Below are 27,463 nucleotides of genomic sequence, written 5' to 3' on the forward strand. Positions count from 1 at the left end.
ACGTTTATGCGCGTTTGCATTTAGAAGCGTTTTTTAAAGATAACCTCAGGAGACCTTCCGAAATGCTCAGAATGTACTGAAAAATAGTAACAAATTATTTCAGACATTTTGAGAGAAATAGAGAAAGCAGTATGTGTTGAGATTACCTGTCTTTCTGGTTGTATTCACTATGGATCCCATCATGAACATAATGCGGCACGTTCTACCATTTTTTCCTTCACACAAAACCTGGAACTGACTGCACTGGTGTACTGAGTCCATTTGAATACATGGGAAAACACATTGCATGCATTTCTGATGATGAAAAAAGGCTCTGGACAGCATCTGGATATGAAGCAGTTAAACGCTTCTACATGCAAACGCTTATAAATGTGGTTAGCCAAGTTTACAAGCGTTTGAAATGCTGATAAAATCTACTCCTGAACGAAAGTTTGGTGCGTTCAAAAAAAAAACGACGATGTGTACATGGACACATAGGAAAACATTAAGGAGAGTTCAGGGGCTGCTAAAAAAAAAAAACAAAACGCAGAAAAGCTCCTGAATGTGCGTTTATCAGCTGCAGTGTACATGAACCCTTAAAGTGGAGTTCCAGCCATTTTGTGTTTATTAAAATTCAGCAGCTACAAAAATTGTAGCTATTGACTTAACAAAAAAAAAAAGAAAACAACACACACTCACCTGTCCCAGGGTCCAGCGGTGTGCTCACCTGAGCCGTCCCTTCTCTGTCTCTTCTCTCCCCAGGATCTCAACTGTGGGCACCAGGATGTGACAGCTTGCGGCTTCACAGCCAGGTGCCTACAGTGCATGTGCGAGTCGTGCTGCGCATCCCAATTGGTCCGGCAGTCTTCTGGGACCTGTGAAGGGTCCCAGGAGACTGTGGAAGGAAGGAGGGGGGCCAAACTGCTGGCTCACTTTGCCACAGCGAACTGAGCCAGAAGATGGGAGAGGGTACCTGTCAAAACCAGGTATCCGCCCCCCCTCCCCCAATAGGTGCCAAATGTGGCAGTGGAGGGGGGAGGCAAACAAGCAGAGCTTCCACTTTTGGGTGGAACTCCGCTTTAAAAAAAAAAAAAATTATATCAATAAATTTACAACCACTTTAAAAAGTGTTACTATCCCAGGACCCTGCATTCACTCTCTCTGGCCTCCCACAGTACACAGAACATGGAAATGCAGTTATTTTAGTAAATATAAACTGCTAAATACCTTTTGTCATCAGCAGTCTTGTGACTTCTATCAGCATCCAGCCGTGCACTGGTTAACGCTTGTAGGAGTAGTTTTCTTTCTGCTCTAGGATGCAGGACCCCTGATCTTTGTCTGGACAGTGCTGATTGGCCCTGTGCTGATCACATGCACTCTCCCAAGAAAAAGAAAAAACTCTCTAGTGATAGACACCAAACTGAGCATTTCCTGAGTGACTCCACACAATATGTCTTATCAGGAGATAAGAGGGGGACATTGGAAGAAGGGGAGGAGACAGGATCAAACCGCCTTTTTATACACATTGCAGAGGATTAACCCCTTAGGTTCCACAGTGAGTATAACAAGCATGCTTCACTGCATATACAGACGGATTTTACTGTTGTGGGTTTGGGTACACTTTAAGCTGGGTTAGTTTTTTTTCATTCAGCCAGTAGGTTCCTCCATTCATGGGGGGTGGGGGAATCCATTGTTTGTCCCCCCCCACAATGGAACATTGTATTCTGACAGTAGGACCCCTCTACTGTCACATTACACTGATCAGTGGCTGCAGCTGCTGTTTGACGAATATTTTCCAGCACGGCAGTTCATCAAGAATGGCCCTACACAAGTCCCTGGTGAACCAGCTGAATGTCAATCTGTCTTTACCCACCTTTACACTCCAGTCACACTGATCCCGGCTTTGAAATTGAGCGACTTGCAGTGAAGTCGGATGACATGCCGATTTGAGGTGCGATTTGCAAAGACATCTGACACAGTTGTCGATGCAAAAATTGCACCAAAAGCAGTGCATGCACTACATGCAAAATCAGTGACCAAGTCAGAACAGATATGACTGCTGTATTTGTGGACAATAGGGCGCAACTTGCCATGCGGTTTACAAGTCGTATGGCATGCAAAGTCGCACCCAGTATGACTGGGGACTTAGCGATGTCCTCCACTACACCATTACAAGGCTTCAGAGCTGGGTTTGGCCCTCCTGTGGGCTGGATGGACTTCTTTGTGTCTTTCCTTTTTATTGTTACATCTGCATAATCAACAGCTACCTGACCACCAATCCCAGCCCTCATAACACAGTTCTCTGCCAAGCAGCACTGACTGGGCCACAATGACTTATATGCACGGTCAGGGGTGTTGAATTCCTAGCGCCCAACGCCTGGGACATGTAGTTCCAGGCGCCAGGCAGGTCGATTTTTTTTACCTTCAGCCCTGCTGCGGGTAAGCAGCAGGGCTCACCTGTCAGGTGGAAGCAATCGGCGGCAACACAGTTCTGCCCCCCCCAGGTGAACCTCCCCTCGCCCACTATCTCCCAGGCTGCAGTTCGACAGCTAAAGTGGAGGGAGGAGAGGGGACATGTCCCCTCCCCTTCTTGTCCTGACCCGGACATGACATTATGATGTCATTTCCGGGACCCCTTTGAGAGAAAGAATGTAATGCAGTGCGATGTGCACTGCATTACATTCAGTGGAGCACATGGGAAACATGCAGGGTCTTTTAGACCTTGGATTTCTCAATAAAGAGAACCTGCCACCAAAAATCATTCCCTATGTGATGAAAAAAAAAGAAAGAAAAAAAAAAAATTTACACCTAAGCCTCCGCATGAAAACGTTGATTGCGATACATATTACATATTTCCGTGCACACCAGAATGAGAGCAATAATTCTATCACCAGACATCCTCTGTAACACTAAACTGATGACCTATAAGGGGCTTTAAAAGGATCACCTATAGAAAATATAGAGTACTGAAATTCGTCGCCATTTCACGAGCGCACGCAAATTTAAGGTTTGACAAGTTGGATATTTATTTACTCGATGCAACCTCATCTTTTATATTTTACAAAAATATAGGGTAATTTCTTGCTTTTTTTGTGTCTTACTTGTATTTTTACTGAAATTTTAGGGTAATATCATGAGATATTAAAAACTGCCACTTATTCTCTAGGGTCTCTGCTTTCAGAAAATATATCATGTTTGGGGGTTTTATGTAATCTTAAGGCCGAAAATGATTTTTTTAACCTTGTGCAAAAAACACAAAAATGGCTCTGGCAGTGAAAGGGATAAAGGATAAGCCTGACACTCCTCTTTCCTGAGGAGCAGCCAATCAGTGCTCCTTACACTGCAAGGTCCCTCCCCTGAGGAGGAGATAAACAGCGCAATGTTAAAAATGTTACACATTTAAGTCGCCATAAAACCCCTCTTGTTTTTAAAACAGTCCTAAAATCACCTCTGATTTAAATTCAGTTTTGGTTAAAATTTATTTTTTTTATCTAGACAAGTAGATTGTCATGAGGGACAAGTAGATTGGGACACCGATTTAGTCCCTGGACAAGTAGTTTTTTCAAAGATTTCCACACCCCTGCTGATACTTTTCTAAAAAGTTACTTTATTAAATCAGTCATTAGAAATCAAACTGGAAATGTTTTCCACTTTGAATACACAAACACGTGTAGATGAAATAAACAAACAGGAAGCCACTTGACTGGATAACTGAAGTGAATAAAAATCGATGATCGTCCATAGATGTCGTCCCAAAACTAGACAATGGTGCTGTAGCCGTCTTTCAGCTTTAGCGCAGTAGGGAAGAGGTTAAATCAAATACACCTGCCTGGAGTTAAAATGTTCTCCCTGTGCCTGCGTGGGTTTCCTCCAGGTACTCCGGTTTCCTCCCACACTCCAAAGACATGCTGGTAGGTGAACTGGATCCAATCTAAATTGTCCCTAGTATGTGTATGTATGAATGTAAGTTAGGGACCTTAGATTGTACGCCCCTTGAGGGTTAGGGACTGATGGGAATGTACAATATATATGTAAAGCAGTGTAAATTGACAGTGCTATATACGTACCTGAAATAAATATAATATAAATATAATATAAATATATATATACACCATATTTTTTCCATAAGATGTACTTTTTTCCCCCAAAAAAGGGGGGAAAATGTCAGTACGTCTTATGGAGCGAATATAAAGCGACCGGTCCGGTATTTCCGCCGCCACCATGTCAGAATACCAGGCCGGCCGCTCAGCTGTTCTTTGCGGCAGGAATTCACCTGTTCCTCGGTCCAGCGCTGTAGTCTTCCTGCGCTGGCTTCTTTCCGCCCCGGCATCTGTGACAGGTGGGTGCCCACTGCGCATGCGTGAGAAGCGCTGCGCTTTGTGAATGGTCATGTGTCTTCTGGGACACGACAGGTCCCAAAAGACGCCGGGCCATTCACAAAGTGCAGTGCTTCTCACGCATGCGCAGTGGGCACCCGGCTGTCAAAGTCGGGTGCCCACAGTATAGGAAGGAGAACTCCGCGGAAGTGGGAGCGGGTACCTGTCAAATTCAGGTACCCGCTCCCCCTCCCTCCTTAAAGGTCCGCAGACTCTGGTCCATCTCCTGTCCTGTGTCCGCAGTCTCTGGTCATCTCCTGTCCTGTGTCCGCAGTCTCTGGTCATCTCCTGTCCTGTGTCCGCAGTCTCTGGTCATCTCCTGTCCTGTGTCCGCAGTCTCTGGTCATCTCCTGTCCTGTGTCCGCAGTCTCTGGTCATCTCCTGTCCTGTGTCCGCAGTCTCTGGTCATCTCCTGTCCTGTGTCCGCAGTCTCTGGTCATCTCCTGTCCTGTGTCCGCAGTCTCTGGTCATCTCCTGTGTACTGTGTCCGCAGTCTCTGGTCATCTCCTGTGTACTGTGTCCGCAGTCTCTGGTCATCTCCTGTGTACTGTGTCCGCAGTCTCTGGTCATCTCCTGTGTACTGTGTCCGCAGTCTCTGGTCATCTCCTGTGTACTGTGTCCGCAGTCTCTGGTCATCTCCTGTGTACTGTGTCCGCAGTCTCTGGTCATCTCCTGTGTACTGTGTCCGCAGTCTCTGGTCATCTCCTGTGTACTGTGTCCGCAGTCTCTGGTCATCTCCTGTGTACTGTGTCCGCAGTCTCTGGTCATCTCCTGTGTACTGTGTCCGCAGTCTCTGGTCATCTCCTGTGTACTGTGTCCGCAGTCTCTGGTCATCTCCTGTGTACTGTATCCGCAGTCTCTGGTCATCTCCTGTGTACTGTGTCCGCAGTCTCTGGTCATCTCCTGTGTACTGTGTCCGCAGTCTCTGGTCATCTCCTGTGTACTGTGTCCGCAGTCTCTGGTCATCTCCTGTGTACTGTGTCCGCAGTCTCTGGTCATCTCCTGTGTACTGTGTCCGCAGTCTCTGGTCATCTCCCGTACTGTGTCCGCAGTCTCTGGTCATCTCCCGTACTGTGTCCGCAGTCTCTGGTCATCTCCCGTACTGTGTCCGCAGTCTCTGGTCATCTCCCGTACTGTGTCCGCAGTCTCTGGTCATCTCCCGTACTGTGTCCGCAGTCTCTGGTCATCTCCCGTACTGTGTCCGCAGTCTCTGGTCATCTCCCGTACTGTGTCCGCAGTCTCTGGTCATCTCCCGTACTGTGTCCGCAGTCTCTGGTCATCTCCCGTACTGTGTCCGCAGTCTCTGGTCATCTCCCGTACTGTGTCCGCAGTCTCTGGTCATCTCCCGTACTGTGTCCGCAGTCTCTGGTCATCTCCCGTACTGTGTCCGCAGTCTCTGGTCATCTCCCGTACTGTGTCCGCAGTCTCTGGTCATCTCCCGTACTGTGTCCGCAGTCTCTGGTCATCTCCCGTACTGTGTCCGCAGTCTCTGGTCATCTCCCGTACTGTGTCCGCAGTCTCTGGTCATCTCCCGTACTGTGTCCGCAGTCTCTGGTCATCTCCCGTACTGTGTCCGCAGTCTCTGGTCATCTCCCGTACTGTGTCCGCAGTCTCTGGTCATCTCCCGTACTGTGTCCGCAGTCTCTGGTCATCTCCCGTACTGTGTCCGCAGTCTCTGGTCATCTCCCGTACTGTGTCCGCAGTCTCTGGTCATCTCCCGTACTGTGTCCGCAGTCTCTGGTCATCTCCCGTACTGTGTCCGCAGTCTCTGGTCATCTCCCGTACTGTGTCCGCAGTCTCTGGTCATCTCCCGTACTGTGTCCGCAGTCTCTGGTCATCTCCCGTACTGTGTCCGCAGTCTCTGGTCATCTCCCGTACTGTGTCCGCAGTCTCTGGTCATCTCCCGTACTGTGTCCGCAGTCTCTGGTCATCTCCCGTACTGTGTCCGCAGTCTCTGGTCATCTCCCGTACTGTGTCCGCAGTCTCTGGTCATCTCCCGTACTGTGTCCGCAGTCTCTGGTCATCTCCCGTACTGTGTCCGCAGTCTCTGGTCATCTCCCGTACTGTGTCCGCAGTCTCTGGTCATCTCCCGTACTGTGTCCGCAGTCTCTGGTCATCTCCCGTACTGTGTCCGCAGTCTCTGGTCATCTCCCGTACTGTGTCCGCAGTCTCTGGTCATCTCCCGTACTGTGTCCGCAGTCTCTGGTCATCTCCCGTACTGTGTCCGCAGTCTCTGGTCATCTCCCGTACTGTGTCCGCAGTCTCTGGTCATCTCCCGTACTGTGTCCGCAGTCTCTGGTCATCTCCCGTACTGTGTCCGCAGTCTCTGGTCATCTCCCGTACTGTGTCCGCAGTCTCTGGTCATCTCCCGTACTGTGTCCGCAGTCTCTGGTCATCTCCCGTACTGTGTCCGCAGTCTCTGGTCATCTCCCGTACTGTGTCCGCAGTCTCTGGTCATCTCCCGTACTGTGTCCGCAGTCTCTGGTCATCTCCCGTACTGTGTCCGCAGTCTCTGGTCATCTCCCGTACTGTGTCCGCAGTCTCTGGTCATCTCCCGTACTGTGTCCGCAGTCTCTGGTCATCTCCCGTACTGTGTCCGCAGTCTCTGGTCATCTCCCGTACTGTGTCCGCAGTCTCTGGTCATCTCCCGTACTGTGTCCGCAGTCTCTGGTCATCTCCCGTACTGTGTCCGCAGTCTCTGGTCATCTCCCGTACTGTGTCCGCAGTCTCTGGTCATCTCCCGTACTGTGTCCGCAGTCTCTGGTCATCTCCCGTACTGTGTCCGCAGTCTCTGGTCATCTCCCGTACTGTGTCCGCAGTCTCTGGTCATCTCCCGTACTGTGTCCGCAGTCTCTGGTCATCTCCCGTACTGTGTCCGCAGTCTCTGGTCATCTCCCGTACTGTGTCCGCAGTCTCTGGTCATCTCCCGTACTGTGTCCGCAGTCTCTGGTCATCTCCCGTACTGTGTCCGCAGTCTCTGGTCATCTCCCGTACTGTGTCCGCAGTCTCTGGTCATCTCTCTTATTGAGCGAGAAATACGGTATATATGTATAGTGCTGTGTAAATTGACGGCGCTAAGTACCTGAAATAAATAAATAATATTATGGGACCAGTGGGGGCGCTCACGCAGCAATAGATGTGGGGGTGGGGGAGGGGAGATGACCAATCCAAGTCCTGGTGCCTGCTGCCATAGAAAAGCCTTGAGACACTAGGTTCTCTTTCTAGGATGTGGAGGGCCCCATTATATCAGGAAAATGCCCCCCCCCCCCCCCATCCCTAAAATATGAGACACGCCGCCATGGATTGTCTGCTAAAAGCTGTCAGCTGTCTGCAGGCCTGGGCCTTTGTTAGACTGCCTCTCCCCCTATGGGCCCATTGTTCCTTGCAGCAGATGGTGTGCAATGCACTGCACAAAGCCAGGAAGTGAACATCGCCACGGCTGCTGCAGTGCTATGACATCATCACACAGGACCCAGCAACTGCCCGCCTCATCTACAGACACAACCAGTTACCCGTAGCAACCACACTCCTGGCTCCTATGAACGATGATGACAGCCTACCAGGGGTGGGGGGTGGGGACACCTTTCTTCTATGATTAAGCTGATCACACACCATGCAATCTGATTCTACAATCACTGGCCACACAAAGAACAATTTGTCAATTTACGGTCCAACAGAAAAATAGGATTGAAAAAGATCGTTTGATGCTCCATAGACTAAACGATTGTACCGACTGATCGCTCTGCTTTCCTATATGCAGATTTTCCATCCAGGCCAATCAGAATCTTTTCCAGGAACTAGAGGCATTTTGCTCACAATCGATTGAGTGCACCGAACGTGACTTTCCAACCATTCATAGACTCCATCTTATTGTACAGGAGTTATAAGCGCCGACAGTTTGGCCAGCACATGATGGCAGACATTACCGTTACATGAGGAATCAGACGGCCCCGCTCATTACATCATACTGGGAAGAATCGTTCAATCAGATCACTACGTGTATGGACATCCTAAGAGTTACCAACACTATGCAAGGACAAGGCTAAACACCACGTTCAATTACTATACAATCAGGAAGGACCTTCCACAGCACAGCGGATGGCAGATCTAAAGGAGATTGTATTGTGTATGGCCAGCCAAATGGTGCTCATACATGAGTGTCAAACCCAGGCAGTACAGTGGCTAAATGGTTAGCACTTCTGCCTGGCAGTACTAGGGTCGTTGGCTCGAATCCCAGCCACGGCACCACCTGCCTGGAGTGTGTAAATTGATGGCGCTATATAAGTACCTGAAATAAATAACTGGAGGCCCTCCAGCTGTTGCCAAACTACTACTCCCATGAGGCATTGCAAGACTGACAGTTACAAGCATGAGTCCCAAAGGCAGAGGCATGATGGGACTTGTAGTTTCACAACAGCTGGAGGGCTGCCAGGAGTCCATTGGCTGATTGATGTGTGATTGAATCAAAACGAACCAATAGCCATACCTCCCCTCCTGAGTGATAGGGTCAGATCCCATCAACCTGAGCCAATCGACCAGGGCGGAATATTATCGACCAGTGGCAGCACTGAGATCCTTTGTTCATGAATACAGATTTCAGTCCGAGTGACAGATTGCACGGTATCGATCACCCCCCTTCATAAATTACAATGGTGTCCCGACAATCAATCAAAATCGATTTCTCTTTGTGTGTAGAAGATCAATCAAATGGCTCTAGATTGATTATTACTATCAGAAGCGATAGATCAGGAAAAAAATTGGTCATCAAAGGACATATGGCCATAAGTGATATATACCATCAGATCAGCATAATGGAGACTGTACAATCAGATTGTATATCGTATGATCAGCATAATGCAGACTGTACAATCAGATTGTATATCGTATGATCAGCATAATGCAGACTGTACAATCAGATTGTATATCGTATGATCAGCATAATGCAGACTGTACAATCAGATTGTATATCGTATGATCAGCATAATGGAGATTGTACAATTAGATTGTATTGCGTATGATCAGCATAATGGAGATTGTACAATCAGATTGTATCGCGTATGATCAACATAATGGAGATTGTACAATCAGATTGTATCGTGTATGATCAGCTTAATGGAGATTGTACAATCAGATTGTATATCGTATGATCAGCATAATGGAGATTGTACAATCAGATTGTATCACGTATGATCAGCATAATGGAGATTGTACAATCAGATTGTATCACGTATGATCAGCATAATGGAGATTGTACAATCAGATTGTATATCGTATGATCAGCATAATGCAGACTGTACAATCAGATTGTATATCGTATGATCAGCATAATGGAGATTGTACAATCAGATTGTATTGCGTATGATCAGCATAATGGAGATTGTACAATCAGATTGTATCGCGTATGATCAGCATAATGGAGATTGTACATTCAGATTGTATATCGTATGATCAGCATAATGGAGATTGTACAATCAGATTGTATCGCGTATGATCAGCATAATGGAGATTGTACAATCAGATTGTATCGCGTATGATCACCATAATGCAGATTGTACAATCAGATTGTATATCGTATGATCACCATAATGTAGATTGTACAGATTGTATTGCGTATGATCAGCATAATGGAGATTGTACAATCAGATTGTATGGTGTATGATCAGCATAATGGAGATCGTTCAATCAGATTGTATCGTGCATGATCAGCATAATGGAGATTGTACAATCAGATTGTATTGCGTATGATCAGCATAATGGAGATCGTACAATCAGATTGTATAGTGTGAGGTCATAATGGAGATTGCACAATTGGATTGTATAGTGTGAGGTCATCATAAAGCAGATGAAGATTGTACAGTGTATGATCAGCATAAAGGAAACTATACAATCTGATTGTACAATTCTTCTTTATGCCACACAACTCCTCCGGTCACCCCCCTCCATCCTATGCCCTCATCACATCTTCAATCTCTCCCTCTCTACTGGTGTCTTCCCCTCCCCTCTAAAGCATGCACACATCACTCCCATACTTAAAAAGCCCTCCCTGGACCCCACCAACCTGGACAACTTAAGACCCATCTCCCTGCTCCCGTTTACCTCTAAACACTTAGAACAATCGCCTGAGCTCCTACCTCACCGACAACAACCTCCTCGATCCCCTATTCCGGCTTCCATCCCCTACACTCCACTGAATCCGCCCTACTAAAACTCTCCAATGACCTGCTAACCGCCAAAGCTAATGGCCACTATTCAGTGCTCCTTCTCCTTGACCTCTCTGCGGCCTTCGACACAGTCGACCACCCCCTCCTCCTCAAAAAACTACACTCCCTCGGCCTCAGAGACTCTGCTCTCTCCTGGTTCTCTTCCTATCTATCGCAGCGCTCCTTCAGTGTTACCTATAACTCTGGCTCCTCCCTCTCACTCCCCCTCTCTGTAGGGGTCCCTCAACGCTCTGTCCTCGGGCCCCTTCTCTTCTCCATCTACACCTCCTCCCTTGGCCAACTCATACACTCTCACGGCTTCAACTACCATCTCTATGCCGACGACACACAAATCTATCTCTCTACCCCTCACCTCACCCCCTCAGTCTCCAATCGCATCACCAGCCTACTAAGTGACATATCGGACTGGATGTCACTCCACTTCCTCAAACTCAACTTTCCAAAACTGAGCTTCTAGTATTCCCCCAGCCTGTGCCCCCCCCGACTTCTCCATCAAGATCAATAACACTACCATCAGCCCCACCCGCCAAAGTCCTAGGTGTAATCCTAGACTCCAATCTGTCCTTTCATACAGGAGATGGTACAATCAGATTGTACGGTGTGTGCGGTCATCATACAGAAGACGGTACAATCAGATTGTACGGTGTGTGCAGTCATCATACAGGAGACAGTACAATCAGATTGTACAGTGTGTGGCCATCATACAGGAGACGGTACAATCAGATTGTACAGTGTGTGGCCATCATACAGGAGACGGTACAATCAGATTGTACGGTGTGTGTGGCCATCATACAGAAGACGGTACAATCAGATTGTACGGTGTGTGTGGCCATCATAAAGGAGACGGTACAATCAGATTGTACAGTGTGTGTGGCCATCATACAGAAGACGGTACAATCAGATTGTACAGTGTGTGTGGTCATCATACAGAAGACGGTACAATCAGATTGTACAGTGTGTGTGGTCATCATACAGAAGACGGTACAATCAGATTGTACAGTGTGTGTGGCCATCATACAGAAGACGGTACAATCAGATTGTACAGTGTGTGGCCATCATACAGGAGACGGTACAATCAGATTGTACAGTGTGTGTGGCCATCGTAGAGGAGACGGTACAATCAGATTGTAGTGTGTGTGGCCATCGTAGAGCAGACGGTACAATCAGATTGTACAGTGTGTGTGGCCATCGTAGAGCAGACGGTACAATCAGATTGTACGGTGTGTGTGGCCATCATACAGGAGACGGTACAATCAGATTGTACGGTGTGTGCGGCCATCATACAGGAGACGGTACAATCAGATTGTACAGTGTGTGGCCATCATACAGGAGACGGTACAATCAGATTGTACAGTGTGTGGCCATCATACAGGAGACGGTACAATCAGATTGTACGGTGTGTGCGGCCATCATACAGGAGACGGTACAATCAGATTGTACGGTGTGTGCGGCCATCATACAGGAGACGGTACAATCAGATTGTACGGTGTGTGCGGCCATCATACAGGAGACGGTACAATCAGATTGTACGGTGTGTGCGGCCATCATACAGGAGACGGTACAATCAGATTGTACGGTGTGTGCGGCCATCATACAGGAGATGGTACAATCAGATTGTACGGTGTGTGCGGCCATCATACAGGAGACGGTACAATCAGATTGTACGGTGTGTGCGGCCATCATACAGGAGACGGTACAATCAGATTGTACAGTGTTTCGTCTTCATACAGGAGATGGTACAATCAGATTGTACAGTGTGTGGCCATCATACAGAAGACGGTACAATCAGATTGTACGGTGTGTGTGGCCATCATAAAGGAGACGGTACAATCAGATTGTACGGTGTGTGCGGCCATCATACAGGAGACGGTACAATCAGATTGTACAGTGTGTGGCCATCATACAGGAGACGGTACAATCAGATTGTACAGTGTGTGGCCATCATACAGGAGACGGTACAATCAGATTGTACGGTGTGTGCGGCCATCATACAGGAGACGGTACAATCAGATTGTACGGTGTGTGCGGCCATCATACAGGAGACGGTACAATCAGATTGTACGGTGTGTGCGGCCATCATACAGGAGACGGTACAATCAGATTGTACGGTGTGTGCGGCCATCATACAGGAGACGGTACAATCAGATTGTACGGTGTGTGCGGCCATCATACAGGAGACGGTACAATCAGATTGTACGGTGTGTGCGGCCATCATACAGGAGATGGTACAATCAGATTGTACGGTGTGTGCGGCCATCATACAGGAGACGGTACAATCAGATTGTACAGTGTTTCGTCTTCATACAGGAGATGGTACAATCAGATTGTACAGTGTGTGGCCATCATACAGAAGACGGTACAATCAGATTGTACGGTGTGTGTGGCCATCATAAAGGAGACGGTACAATCAGATTGTACGGTGTGTGCGGCCATCATACAGGAGACGGTACAATCAGATTGTACGGTGTGTGCGGCCATCATACAGGAGATGGTACAATCAGATTGTACGGTGTGTGCGGCCATCATACAGGAGACGGTACAATCAGATTGTACGGTGTGTGCGGCCATCATACAGGAGACGGTACAATCAGATTGTACAGTGTTTCGTCTTCATACAGGAGATGGTACAATCAGATTGTACAGTGTGTGGCCATCATACAGAAGACGGTACAATCAGATTGTACGGTGTGTGTGGCCATCATAAAGGAGACGGTACAATCAGATTGTACAGTGTGTGTGGCCATCATACAGGAGACGGTACAATCAGATTGTACGGTGTGTGGTCATCATACAGGAGACGGTACAATCAGATTGTACAGTGTTTCGTCTTCATACAGGAGATGGTACAATCAGATTGTACAGTGTGTCGTCTTCATACAGGAGATGGTACAATCAGATTGTACAGTGTGTGGCCATCATACAGAAGACGGTACAATCAGATTGTACGGTGTGTGTGGCCATCATAAAGGAGACGGTACAATCAGATTGTACGGTGTGTGTGGCCATCATACAGAAGACGGTACAATCAGATTGTACGGTGTGTGTGGCCATCATACAGAAGACGGTACAATCAGATTGTACAGTGTGTGTGGTCATCATACAGAAGACGGTACAATCAGATTGTACAGTGTGTGGTCATCATACAGAAGACGGTACAATCAGATTGTACAGTGTGTGTGGCCATCATACAGAAGACGGTACAATCAGATTGTACGGTGTGTGTGGCCATCATAAAGGAGACGGTACAATCAGATTGTACGGTGTGTGTGGCCATCATACAGAAGACGGTACAATCAGATTGTACAGTGTGTGTGGTCATCATACAGAAGACGGTACAATCAGATTGTACAGTGTGTGGTCATCATACAGAAGACGGTACAATCAGATTGTACAGTGTGTGTGGCCATCATACAGAAGACGGTACAATCAGATTGTACGGTGTGTGGTCATCATACAGAAGACGGTACAATCAGATTGTACGGTGTGTGGTCATCATACAGAAGACGGTACAATCAGATTGTACGGTGTGTGGTCATCATACAGAAGACGGTACAATCAGATTGTACGGTGTGTGGTCATCATACAGAAGACGGTACAATCAGATTGTACGGTGTGTGGTCATCATACAGAAGACGGTACAATCAGATTGTACGGTGTGTGGTCATCATACAGAAGACGGTACAATCAGATTGTACGGTGTGTGGTCATCATACAGAAGATGGTACAATCAGATTGTACGGTGTTTGTGGCCATCATACAGGATATGGTACAGATTGTACAGTGTGTGTGGCCATCATACAGAAAACGGTACAATGAGATTGTACAGTGTGTGGTCATCATACAATCAGATCGTCCAGTGTAGAAGGGATGTGATCTGTGCCCGATCGTTGTGTGTATGGTGACCTCACCTTGGCCCTTTTCCTCCGGCTGGTCCTGCGGCCCTCAGGGGTCTCCGGTTGTCCCCCGTCCCCTCCCCCCCCCGCCATGATCCCGGGAGCGGAGGGGGGCCCATGCTCGGCCCCGGGGGAGGCTCTCTCCTTCTTCCTGGGGGTCCTCTCCAGTGAGGTCCCGGTGTCGGGGGAGGCCATGATCCCGGAGGAGGAGGAAGACGAGGAGGAGGATGACGACGAGGAGGAGGATGAGGCCGATGAAGGCACCGGGGGCTGAGACTCGGCGCCGTTCTCTCCGCCGCCCCCGCTGGACTCCGGCTTCTTTGCAGCTAACATTGGGATGAGATGGCGGCGGTGGCGGCTGTGGAGTGGGGGGGGAGGGCCAGGGGGAGCAGGGGGTGGGCTCTGGACACGGATGATGGGTGGAGTAGTACACACTGCGCTCTACACACCGGCGGCCGGAGCTTTGTGTCTGCGGGACTGCGAGCACACGGCTGTCTGGAGCGGGAGCGGGAGCGCGCAGCCCGGCCCCACACCCCGCCCATCCCACGCTCCGCCCATCCGCGCTGTGCGCCGTTCCTCACCTGCAGTCTTCGCTGTGCTTGCCCCTCCCCCTCAGGGTAACTGCGGCTCTGCACCACGTGACTGGGACTAGAAGCTGCAGTACTCTCAGTCACCTGTAGTGGGCCGTGTGGCGTGTGAGATCCTAGTTCTGCAGTCCGGGGTTCGGCTCGCAGGACCCATTATATGTCCATTGTAGTGTATACAACTCCAGACGATTCATCCTCTGGCAGGTTTTTACTTGCTGTTTCTGTTTGGGGGGGTAAATCTACTTCCTGTCCCAGAAACAAACAGGAAGTGAGAGGGAAGTTGCCTCTGGAACTGGAAGAATCCCCATTGGTAGATTCCCCATCACCTACATGGGATTCACTTGCTTGTCTTCTGCATCCAAAATGCACAGAAAGTAGGTGATATGGTTGTCAGTGTCATAGTTCACATGAGTGCTTGCAGTTCCAGTGCGTTCCAGATGCAGAAAAAAAAGTAGAACCGGCTGCATTTTTCCTGCACAGAACTGTACTGGAACGTGGTAAAACGCAACAGAGACTCACTGGAATGCACCAAAAACGCACTGGAACGCACATGTCCCTATTTCAATGGAAGAAAAATAGGGGGGGGGAAGCACTGGAACGCACATGTCCCTATTTCAATGGAAGAAAAATAGGGGGGGGGGGAGCACTGGAACGCACATGTCCCTATTTCAATGGAAGAAAAATAGGGGGGGAAGCACTGGAACGCGTAAAAAATGCACATGCAAAAACGCATCCGGAACGCATCTGGACTGCATTTGTATAGTGTGAACCGGCCCTAAAAGATATTTCTGTCACTTTCTGTGCCTGTGATCATGTTCACCAAGACAAATAACCAGATGTCAGGGGTTCTACTCCTTTCCTGCACTATACTACGCTGAAAGGTTGTTGTTTCAGCTTTGGTCAGAGATTCTAGGGTTGGGAAGGGGTAAAACCACCCCTATTCCTGTTCTGGTGACAACAGTAAAAAAAAGTTTAACTTCCCGTCATTTCCTGTCCATAGATGATGGTCTTCGGGAGAGTGTGGTGGTGCAGGCATCCTTCTGTCCTGTAGGTGGCACTGTGCTACAGGGGAAAAGGTGTGCTGTAAGAGAATAGCTCCTTCCTCTCTAGGGAAGATAGGTATCTGATTATTTATTTCAGGTACTTATATAACGCCATCAATTTACACAGCGCTTTGCATATATATTGTACATTCACATCAGTCCCTAACCCTCAAGGGGTGTACAATCTAAAGTCCCTAACTCACATTTATACATACACATACTAGGGAGGAGCCAGCGTTACGACTTAGAAGGATCAAAACTTTATAAAGACACTTTATGGTTTCAGAGCTATTAGGGACTGAAAATGTGTACAAAAGATGGCACCCATAGTTTATTTTATTTACTTATTTCAGGTACTTACACAGCGCTTTACATATATATATTGTGCATTCACATCAGTCCCTAACCCTCAAGGGGCATAAAATCTAAGGTGCCTAACTCACATTCATACATGCACATACTAGGGCCAATTTAGACAGGATCCAATTAACCTACCAGCATGTCTTTGGAGTGTGGGAGGAAACCGGAGTACCCAGAGGAAACCCACGCAGGCACAGGGAGAACATGCAAATTCCAGGCAGGTGGTGCCGTGGTTGGGATTCAAACCAATGACCCTAGTATTGCCAGGCGGAAGTGCTAACCATTTAGCCACTGTGCTGCCCACAATTAGATATTACATTCCTGCCAGAGTTTAGGTGGCCATCTTACCTAGGGGGATCAGTAATTCAAGAGAATGTCCAGTGCTTCAGGAGCAATTATGAAAGGTGAGTGTTAGGCTCCATGTACACTGCAGCTGATAAATTCACGTTTAGGAGCTTTTCTGCGTTTTGTCCAGCAGCCCCTGAACTCTCCCTGATGTTTTCCTATGTGTCCATGTACACTATATCATTTACAGTCGTTTACAGGCTGTTGAGTTTACTGTCGTTTTTTTGAACGCAACAAACTTGCTTTCAGGAGTAGATTTTATCAGCGTTTCAAACGCCAAACTCTTGTAAATGTGGCTAACTGCGTTTATAAGCATTTGCGTTTGGAAAAGAGCCTTTTTTCATCATGAAAAATGCATGCAAAGCATTTTCCTGGTACTCAAATGGACCTGGTACACCATACTTTGAGGTTTCCCATGAAAGAAAATATATTAGACACTGCTGCAATAATTTCTGTACAGAAATGAGCTGGAACACATCCAAACACCACAAAAAAAAGAAAAAAAAAGACAGCTAATCTCAACAAATACTGCTCTCTCTGCTTCTACTCTCTCTATTTTTTTTTACTGTTTTTCAGTGCATTCTGGGTATTTTGGAAGGTCTCCTGAGGTTATCTTTAAAAAAACGCTCATAAACACAGTATGCAAACGCGGCTAAACAGACGTTTTTTAAGCTACATTTTCCAGCAGTCAGTTTCCATAATTCAGAAGTGTCCCGTGTACATGGAGCCTTATCCTGCAGATGACTTTCATCGAAACATAGAAAACATAGGAAAACGAAGGCAGAGAAAAGACCAAGTTGGCCATCAAGTCTGCCCATTTTTTCCGGTTCCCCAAAATCTATGTGTTTCCCAAGCATGTTTGAAGCATTTACTGTTGGCTGGCTCACTGCCTCTACTGGAAGTTTATTCCCAGCATCAACTTCTCTTTCAGTAAAATAATAATTTCCATGACTACTTTTGAACTTTCCTCCAGTTAGTTTGAGGTCATGTCCCAGTATTCTTGATTTTGGTTTCATATTGATAATCCTGCGCTCCTGAACCTTACTCCCCTCCTTGTTGTATTTAAAGGTTTCAGTCATTTCTCCCCTTTTCCTTTTTTCCCCCAGACTGTACATATTATGTTCCTGAAGTCATATGATATATGATATAATATGTTTTATCCCCCACACCTGTCACCGTTTGTGTTACCCATCTCTGGACTTGTAAGCAGGATGTATTTGATTTAAATCAAGTTGATTTAAATCCCAATTTAAATCACTAGTGAAAAGGCTCAATTTAACCGCCTCCCGCCTGCCCGCCATATAGTAATATGACGGACGCAAAGCGGTTCTCTTGTTCTGGGAGGACGTCATATGACGTCCTCCCATTCTATCCGCGAATGCATGGCTCCCGGAGCGTGCGGCAATCGCCGGTGCGCTGTGTCCCTCGGACACAGCGGATCACCGATCCATGGAAAGAGCCAAAGATGTCGGCTTGTTCAAGTGATCAGCTGTGTCCAATCACAGCTGATCACATGTAAACAGGGAAATGCCGGTTATCGGCATTTCTCTCCCCACGAGCTGTCACGCCGACAGCTCGTGAGGAGAGGAGAGCCGGTAATCGGTATTCCGATTATCAGTGTGCCCTGATGATCTGTGTAGCCCCAGCAGCACCACCTGTCAGTGTCCATCAGTGCCAGCTCTCAGTGCTCATCCATGCCACCTGCCAGTGCCCATCAGTGCCACATTTCAGTGCCCATCAGTGCCACATATCAGTGCCCATCTGAGCTGCCTTTCAGTGTCGCCCATCAGTGCCAGTCAGTGCCACCTATCAATGCCAGTCAGTGCCACCTATCAGTGCTGCCAATCAGTGCCACTTATCAGTGCCAGTCAGTGCCGCCTATCAGTGTGCGTCAGTGCTGCCTATCAGTGCCCGTCAGTGCTGCCTATCAGTGCCGCCTAACAGTGCCAGTCAGTGCCGCCTATCAGTGCCACCTATCAGTGCCGCTTATCAGTGCCATATATGAGTGCTGCCTTTCAGTGCCCATCAGTGATGCCTGTCAATGCCCATCAGTGCCACCTAGCAGTGCCTCCTCATCAGTGCCCATCAGTGCCACCTATCAGTGTCCATCAGTGCAGCCTATCAGTGCCCATCACTGCAGTCTTTTTTTATTTACATCAGTGAAGGAGAAAAATCACTTATTTACAAAATTTTATAACAAAAACGGAGAAAAAACTTTTTTTTTTCAAAACTTTTCAGTGGTTTTTGGTTTGTTTAAGAAAAAATAGAAAACCCAGAGGAGATTAAATACCACCAAAATAAAGCTCTGTCACAAAAAAATGATAAAAATTTAATATGGGTACAGTGTTGCATGACTGCGCAATTGTCATTCAAAGTGTGAGAGCACTGAAAGCTGGAAATTGGCCTGGGCAGGAAGGGGGTATAAGTGCCCTGTAGGCTAGGGGTTAAATCCTAATTTTTAAAGAGTAACTGTCATCTCTGTCCTGCAGCGGTTCCTCCTCTGACCCACTGTTGACTCACCGACAGTCCCATTCACTCTAATGGGATGGCTGGTGCTGTGGCAGTGACACAATAAGGTGAGGGACGTGGCGGCAGCAGGGGAGTGGATACCTGCTAACAGGCGCTGTCATGATATATCTAAAATGACAGGTGCTCTTTAAATATAAGGAATTCAACTCATTCTTGCTGATAGTTTGAATCTTTAATATTTGCAAACCAAATGAAGGTTTCCTTTTTAGGATAATGGGCTGTCAGGTTAGTAAAACAGCGATATCAGAACTGATTTTAGGTTAATAGGTTAATCACACAGCTGGAGAACGACTCAAATTCTTTTATTTCATGTTTTTTCTCATGGTTACTGTGACATTGTGTGAATGTATCAATGCAGTGCATGTTATCTCAGCGCAGCAGAGCCTGGATTCAGTGAATGAGTTTACCAAAAATGTAAATGTTGCAGAATATACAGCCTCTTGCTACTTAACTAAGCTCCATCTCATGCTGAATCAACTAAATTACTAATATATCCTAAATAGAAAAATATCTTTAGGTGGATTTTTACTCCAAAAGCATATTATTAAAATAAATTTGATCAAAATAAAAAAAAATCTGATTTAAATTTTAAAAAATCCAATTTTTTTTTCGTAAATCATTGATTTTTACCCACCCTGCTTGTAAGTGAGTCTCCAGAACTGGACACAGGATTCTAATTGAGGTCTAACTAAAGATCTATAAGGGGAATCAGGACCTTCTTCCTCCTGTTGTTGATCCCTCTAGTGGTGCATCCTAGAATTCTATCCACTTTTCCCACTGCCTGGTCACACTGCTAGCTCATTTGCAATCATCTGAAATAAGTTTCCCCAATTCCTATTTCTGTGTAGTGCTGACCAGGGGCAGACTGACCATTTGGAAACTCGGGCACCGCCCGAGGGCCCGGGGTCAGTAGGGGGCCCCATGAGATACCCCTGGTACCTTTTTCATAGGCTTTTTTTTAGTTTGGGCAAGGACACCGGGGCCCCATGATCCCCTATTGCCCGGGGGCCCCATGAGTTGTCAGTCCGCCCCTGGTGCTGACCAACAATGTGCCCCAATGTTGTACTCTCTCAAGTTATTATTTTTCCCCTAGGTGCATTATTTTACATTTAGAAACATTAAATTGCAGTTTCCACTTTTTTGACCAATATTCCAGCAATGCCAAATCATGTTCCATGTTACAAACACCTCCAGGGATATCGACCCTATTGCACACCCTTGTGTCATCAGCAAAAAGACATACCTTACAAAAAACCCTTTAGTTATATCACTTACATATAGATTAAATAGAACAGGACCTAATACAGAGCCCTGTGGGACACCACTAGTGACTGGTCTCTTTTCCGAGTGAACTCCATTTACAACCAAACTTTGGTATCTATCCTTTAGCCAGCTGCATATCCACTGAACCACACAAGTGCTAAGTCCTAGCTTGTACAAATGTTGTATTAGTCCATTATGTGGAACTGTATCAAATGCCTTGCTGAAATCAAGATATGCTATGTCCACAGCACCACCCTGGACCAAAACATTGGTAATACGGTAAAAAAATTTGGCATGATCTGCCCTCAGTAAAGTCATGCTGCGTTGTATCCAGCAAATTGTGTGTTTTTAAGTGATCATTGATCCTTCTTTTCAGGAGTGATTCCATTAACCTGACTACAACCGTTGTAAACTCACTGGCCTGTAATTGCCAGCTTCTACCTTGCTGTCCTTCTTGTGGATAGGTACAGTATTGGCTGTCTGCCAGTCATGGGGAAGTTCGCTTGTTAGAAGAGATTGATAAAAAAGATCTGTTAATGATCCAACAACTATAACTCACTGTTGTCTTAGAACTCTGGGATGAATACCATCAGGGCCCATTGCTTTATTAATCTTTAACTGAGCCAGTTCCTCTGCTACCTCTCTCTCCGGAAATCCTAAAAATTAACCATCTTTACTAGATTTACTGTCTTTCCAAGGCTTTCCAGAGGCTTTCCAAGCCTCTTACCAGATTTTCAATCCACATATGCCAAATGGGTCCAATAAACTGTCAAAATCACCAACTGTGTGTCTCCTCCTTTATTCACCTTTTGTTCTGTATATCATCATTGTGTTGAGTAGGGAGCCATCTATTGGGCTTTCACTGCAATTGAACCTATATGAATAAAGAACAGGAAGTTTCTAATGTTTGTTATAAAGATTTGTCATAAACCACTGCAGCCTTTTTAGCTTCTAGAAGGACACCAGTAAAGGTCTCCTCCAATCTCCCTTTGATACACATATAACTGTAAGTTCTTTCATTGTGTTTTTTAAAGTCACATACAGTTGTGCTCAAAAGTTTACATACCCTGGCAGAAATTGTGAAATTTTGGCATTGATATTGAAAATAAAACTGGTCATGCAAAAAAATGCTCTTTTATTGAAGGATGATGATCATATGAAGCCATTTATTATCAAATAGTTGTTTGGCTCCTTTTTAAATCATATTGATAACAAAAATCACCCAAATGGCCATGATAAAAAGTTTACATACCCTGAAGTGTTTGGCCTTGGTACAGACACACAAGGTGACACACATGGGTTAAAATGCCAATTAGAGGTTAATATCCCACATCTGTGGCTTTTTAAATTGCAATTAGTGTCAGTGTATAAATAGTCAATGAGTTTGACGTGGAAGCACTGACTAGGCTAGATACTGAGCCATGGGGATCAGAAAAGAACTGTCAAAAGTCCTGCGTAACAAGGTAATGGAACTTTATAAAAATGAAAAAGGACATAAAAAGATGTCCAAAGCCTTGAATATGGCAATCAGTACTGTTAAATCACCTAAGTGGAAAGTTCAGGGATCTCTTGATACCAAGCCAAGGTCAGGTAGACCAAGAAAAATTGCAGCTGTTTGTTCAATGTATGCATTTGTGAGAGACATGTTTACAAGCATATTGTAACTTAATTTTCTGTGTTTGTATTGCAGTTTTACAGAATGATTCACAGAAGTAAATTCAGTTTTGGAATGAAACAACGCTGCTTCTGTCAGTTTTGTTAGCTAGCTGTTGTTAGGACAGCATACCTTTGATTATCAAATTTCTTCAACTCATCATCATGTGAAACTCAAAAGAAACTCATATAGTGCATTATTTTGTAAATAAATGGAATCAAACATGACTATATTGTGCCCACATGTGAAAATACCAACATCAGTGCTCCACCCACCACTTATGCAGACTCTTACCTAATAATCAAATTAAAACTGCACATCATTCCATTCCAGGTAGGTCAGCTGATCAACAGTCCTTGTTGTTCCTTCTCTTGGTATAACAAAATGGATCCTTAAAAATAACAGCGAATGGTAATCTAAACTTCTCTCCCAGTCTTCTCAATATTCAGCCTCCCTATAGATCAATATATTAAGGGCTGGTTTACACTATACCCTTATATGAATTGCACAGGAACACGCTGTGCACCTCTCCCCATCGATACTTTATTGTGGATCCCCTAAGAATAGGAGGTCTATTCTCTGCCCCACGCTGCCCCACTCATTGAATCTCTGGGATTCTACCCACAAACAGGTGGCTCTTCACTCCCCCCATTCTTCTGTAGCGCCAATATTTGGCAACCCCGTATTTCCCTGGTCACCCATGGGAATTCCAATGGTGGATAAATAAAGACTTGTATCGTGTGGGACACTTCCTGGACCATAGGGGGATACATCCCACTACGTATTTCTCACAACAGCTTGGGATGCCCGCAACTGAACTTTACCGTCTGCAGGAAATCCTCCATTTCATTCGCTGCTTGCAAAGCAATACCGTTGACGTTACCACACGAACAGCTTTTGAAAGCAGATGTTTCTGAGGTTCAGAAAGGGGGCATTTTGAGCCTATATATGTGACGGACGTGGCGTCAGACCCTGGCACTTCCCACCAACTTGCGATCGAAGGACTAGCCAATCTAAAACTGCGCTGCCACTTGTGTAACAATGCCACTCTCTGCTGCACCCTGCACAAAGATTTTCCAGCTCACTGGACCCCAATCTAGGTACCAACAGCCTGAGAGCGATTGTTACTGGGTCAGGTAAATTACGCAATTAACCCTTCACACTGCTACCACTACCTGTCAGGGCTCCGGGTATGACCAGAGGTGTGTGGACTGACACAGGGAAACGCAGGCTTCAGATATAGTATAAACAATATAATTTATTTAAGACTAAACAATACATAAACACAGTGCAAGACTAAACATAAACACAGTGCAAACAAACCAAACCAAAACCCCCAACAGATAACAAAAGAACAATACTAAGCATAGTCGGGCAGGCCGGGTCGGTAGCAAACGGGCAGACAAGGTACAAAGGAGCAGGCAGAGCGTAGTCAGACGGGCCGGGTCAGGAACAATCAGGCAGACAAGGTACAAAGGAGCAGACTGGAGAGTGGTCAGGAATAGCAGCGGTCAGGACAGGCGAAGTTCAATCAGAGTCAGGGATCAAGCAGGATCAGACAGGAAGCAGACAGGATGCAGGTACAGGGGCTCTTGGGAAACATACACCAAGGCCCAGATCACAGGCCTGGTCATTCCTTATATGCACCTTCTGCAATCAGCCTCAGGTGTTTTGGCTGACTGCAGGAGTGAGCCTCTGGTTGCTGAGAGCACCCGCTGGCCAGTCCTGGTACTGCAACCCACAAGGCAGGTGAGTCCCACCACTATTGGCGAGTCCATTCCTGACACTACCTTTTTACAGAGAAGGAGGAAACTCACAAATCTTAGCAGTAACACTATGATGTTTGAATAGGCGTCTGTATACACACTGTCACTGCAGACAGATGTATCCAGAGGTTTTAAAACACACAGTAGCACTCTTCAGAGACAGAGATTCTTAGTTTGCATTAAAGAGCTTTAGAAACAATTCAACACTTTTCAGAAAATAGGATATATTACTAAAAAGGTCAAAATGGTGCAACTAAAAATATTTACAGAAAAGATGTAACCAATATATATATATAAATAGAGAGAGCAATAACACAACAGAGAGATAACAGAAATAAGTTTAAGAAGATAGAATACTTGCAGAAGTCCTGGTTTAAGCAGAGTTCAAGTGTCCTGAACAAAAGGGTACCTTTTCTCCCGAAGTTGGTTCCTGATGTTAAAAGGGAGAATCTCTTCATCTCCTCTCTCCAGGCATGACAGCCTGTTTTCTAGGAACCCAGCAGGGTGTCTCCTTAAAGCAGAGAACCAATCGCCTCATTTGGGGAGGGGTGTTTAGGCGGAGACCCAGGCTGTGACCCAAATCCCTCTCAAGTTTATACCATGGTCAATAACTTTCCATAGGTGCATGCAGCAGCCTAGCCACTGGCAGGTTAATATGCAGAATGATATTCTGAATGTCCAGACATCAAATATGACATATCTGGCTGTGACGGTTAAAGAGATATTGCTTTATACTCTCTGGTAGACGTTATCTAGGGGTGTAAGGTATCAGGTGACTCTCATTAAACTGACCTATCTGAAAATATGCTTTGTTTTATTGTATCTTGTTCCTGCCAGGATTTATGAAATTGTATGAAAAAGTGGTTTCAAGTTGGATGTATGTTTTACTGCCCCTCTGGAATGCTTTCATGTCCAGTGACTGACTGGTTTCTAGCTTTACGACCAGGCCAAGGCAAGAGCCTGACCGACCTCATGGAACCAGCTAATTAGGGTTATAACCATGAAGCGTATCCAGCTGTGCCCTGTGCACTCCTGAACTCAGCACACAAACAGACCACATTCCATTCAAAGATAAGGAGGGGGAGAGAATGATTTGGAGTGAGAATGACATTTGCAGAGCATGATCCAAATTATGGTTGGCATTGTCCATATCTGTGCGCACAATTATCACAATATAAATTGTTTGTTTCTATTTCAGGCAGACTCCCGCATATGCTTGCCTGGGAAAGAGACATGGGTGAGGAGCTAGGAGAGGAGGACTGGAGAGACTGGTCCCTTAGAATACACAAAGGCATTATGAATGTCTCCCTCATAGTGGCAGGCTATAAGGTCCTCTCGTGGTCTCTGGTCCCAGAATGATTGTCAAGAATGTACACTGGTTCCTCCTCGCTTTGTTTCCAAGGATGTGGGCAAGTGGGAACGATGTTCTATGTATTGTGGACATGCCCTAAGGTTAGAAGGTACTGGATACGAGTTCATTCCCTGATCTTCACGGTGACCATGATTAATGTAATTAAAAACCCTAGAACTGCGCTGCTTAACCACTTCCCGTCCGGCCATTGTATATAAACGGCCGGACGGTGCCAGTGCAGGGTCGGGTGGCCATTTATAAATGGTCTCCCCGCACCCTGCTTGTGCGCGCTCCCTGGGAGCGCTCAGCACCGCGGTCCTCCAGACACAGTGGAACATCGATCATCGTACGGGACCTCTCTGCGAGGTCCCGATCATGTGATCACTGATTACCCAATCGGTGATCACATGCAGAGTAGTAAGCAAGATGTCATTTCTGATATCATTGCTTACTACGTGTGAATTCTGTGAATGCTCACAGAGGTTACATGGTACAAGGCTATTCACAATAGCCTTGTACCATGTGACAAGCTGTGACCAATCACAGCTCACACAGTAGTTCTCAATGGCTGCAAGAATGCAGCCAGAGAGAAGGAGAAATTATTGCTTTTACAGCCTATATGGGTATAAAAGCAATCAGTGTAAAAAAAAAAAAAAAAATCTTCATCACCCCCCACAAGTAGTACAGTGTCACCATAGTGACACTGTACTGCTAGGGTGACCATATGTTAAAAAAAAAAAAAAATAATGTAATAAATAATAATATAAAAAAATAAAATAAAAATGTAAAAAAAAGTTTAAAAATTATAATTTTTGGTTATAAACTAATTTGGGCTTTTTTTTTTTTTTACTAAAAAGATAACTGAATACATTTTGGTCAAGATTTATGATGAAATATTATTCATTTGCAAAATTTTGTAAGAAAAACACCTTTTTTTCTACATTTTTGGACTTTTTCACTTACATAGCAAAAACATTGCATGACCGCGCAATTCTCATTCAAAGTGTGATAGCACTGAAAGCTGAAAATTGGCCTGGACAGGAAGGGGGTAAAAGTGTCCAGACTTGAAGTGGTTAATGAACCCATCGCTGGAGTTTCCAGATCTGATCAGACCCTAATCTATTTCATGTTCCTGGCAGCCAAAATTGCGATCGCAATTGCCTGGAAGAACACGGTATTGGACTTAGCATTAATGAAACAAATTTCAATGATCAATGAGAAAATGATCAGTATCCTGTGTGATACTTCTACAAAGTTTGATCGAGTTTGGAACCCATGGATTAGCTACCTGCAAACTACGTCCTAATATTGCTTCCTTTCTCTGTGCTGGCTTGGGCAAGCCAGTCTTGTGGGTGGATTCTGTCTCTCCCCTTGTTCTCTCTTGCTTCCCTTTTTCTTTTTTTCTCTCTATTTTTTATTGCTCAGTTGGCCCTTTGATGGCTCAACGCCATATTGTAATTTAAAGAAACTTAGTACAGTACTCCGTTTTTCTTGTGCCTGTTACAGAGGAATACAGACCTTGGGCTTTGGCACATTTGGATTGCTTCCACAGATCTAACATCTCCACCCCTCTGTACCTGCTGTTGACCAATTCTAGTACTTCCTGTTCCAAGGTGGATTAGGATATCTGGACTTGCTACACTCTCCTTATATGTCGCTGATGTATATTACTTTTATGTCATTTCTGTGTTTTGCCTGCGCTACAAAATCCTTCTGCAGGGTAGATCTTGGGACAGTCTCTCCAAATGAGGGACATTTGGGATGCTGTTGTGTCTCTGGGACAGTAACTGGAGGGAAATCTTAGCAATGGGACACAGAAAAAAAGATAAAAAAATAAATTGCTTCTATAAATCCCTTATTATAATAAACATTTTTTTTTACTCGCAATACCCATGCCACTTATAGTGTTGCTCAAGGTGCTCTGGTAAATCCAGTGTCTCACAGCAATATACATGTGCAGGCTGTTTTATGGTTAATCCAGAAAGCAGTGAAGTATGAGGGGATGAGAGACGCTGCACACCACTAGCTCAACAGGTGAAGAAATATGTGAATGGCCTCAGCCATGAGGTCCTCCTGAGCCTTACCACTGATGCATT

The 27,463-nt window shown here is 45.8% G+C and overlaps 1 protein-coding gene across 2 annotated transcripts in view; it reads right to left on the reverse strand.

The window, feature by feature from the left end:
• Positions 1-15,011, reverse strand: part of LOC149432442 (lysine-specific histone demethylase 1A) — a 63,701-nt gene extending 48,690 nt beyond the window's left edge. Inside the window, exon 1 of one of the 2 annotated variants that reach the window (XM_089665188.1) lies at positions 14,485-14,999. In XM_089665188.1, the coding sequence (XP_089521314.1) occupies positions 14,485-14,802 (318 nt within the window). In that variant the 5' untranslated portion in view covers positions 14,803-14,999. Of the gene's footprint in view, positions 1-14,484 lie in introns of both variants that reach the window. The other variant, XM_089665189.1, reaches the window with a different exon arrangement.
• Between the last annotated feature and the right edge of the window lie 12,452 nt (positions 15,012-27,463).

This window comes from Staurois parvus, unplaced genomic scaffold, assembly GCF_062004578.1.
Source record: "Staurois parvus isolate SC_StPar_1 unplaced genomic scaffold, SC_StPar_1.0 ptg002140l, whole genome shotgun sequence".
NCBI classification, from domain to species: Eukaryota; Metazoa; Chordata; class Amphibia; order Anura; family Ranidae; genus Staurois; species Staurois parvus.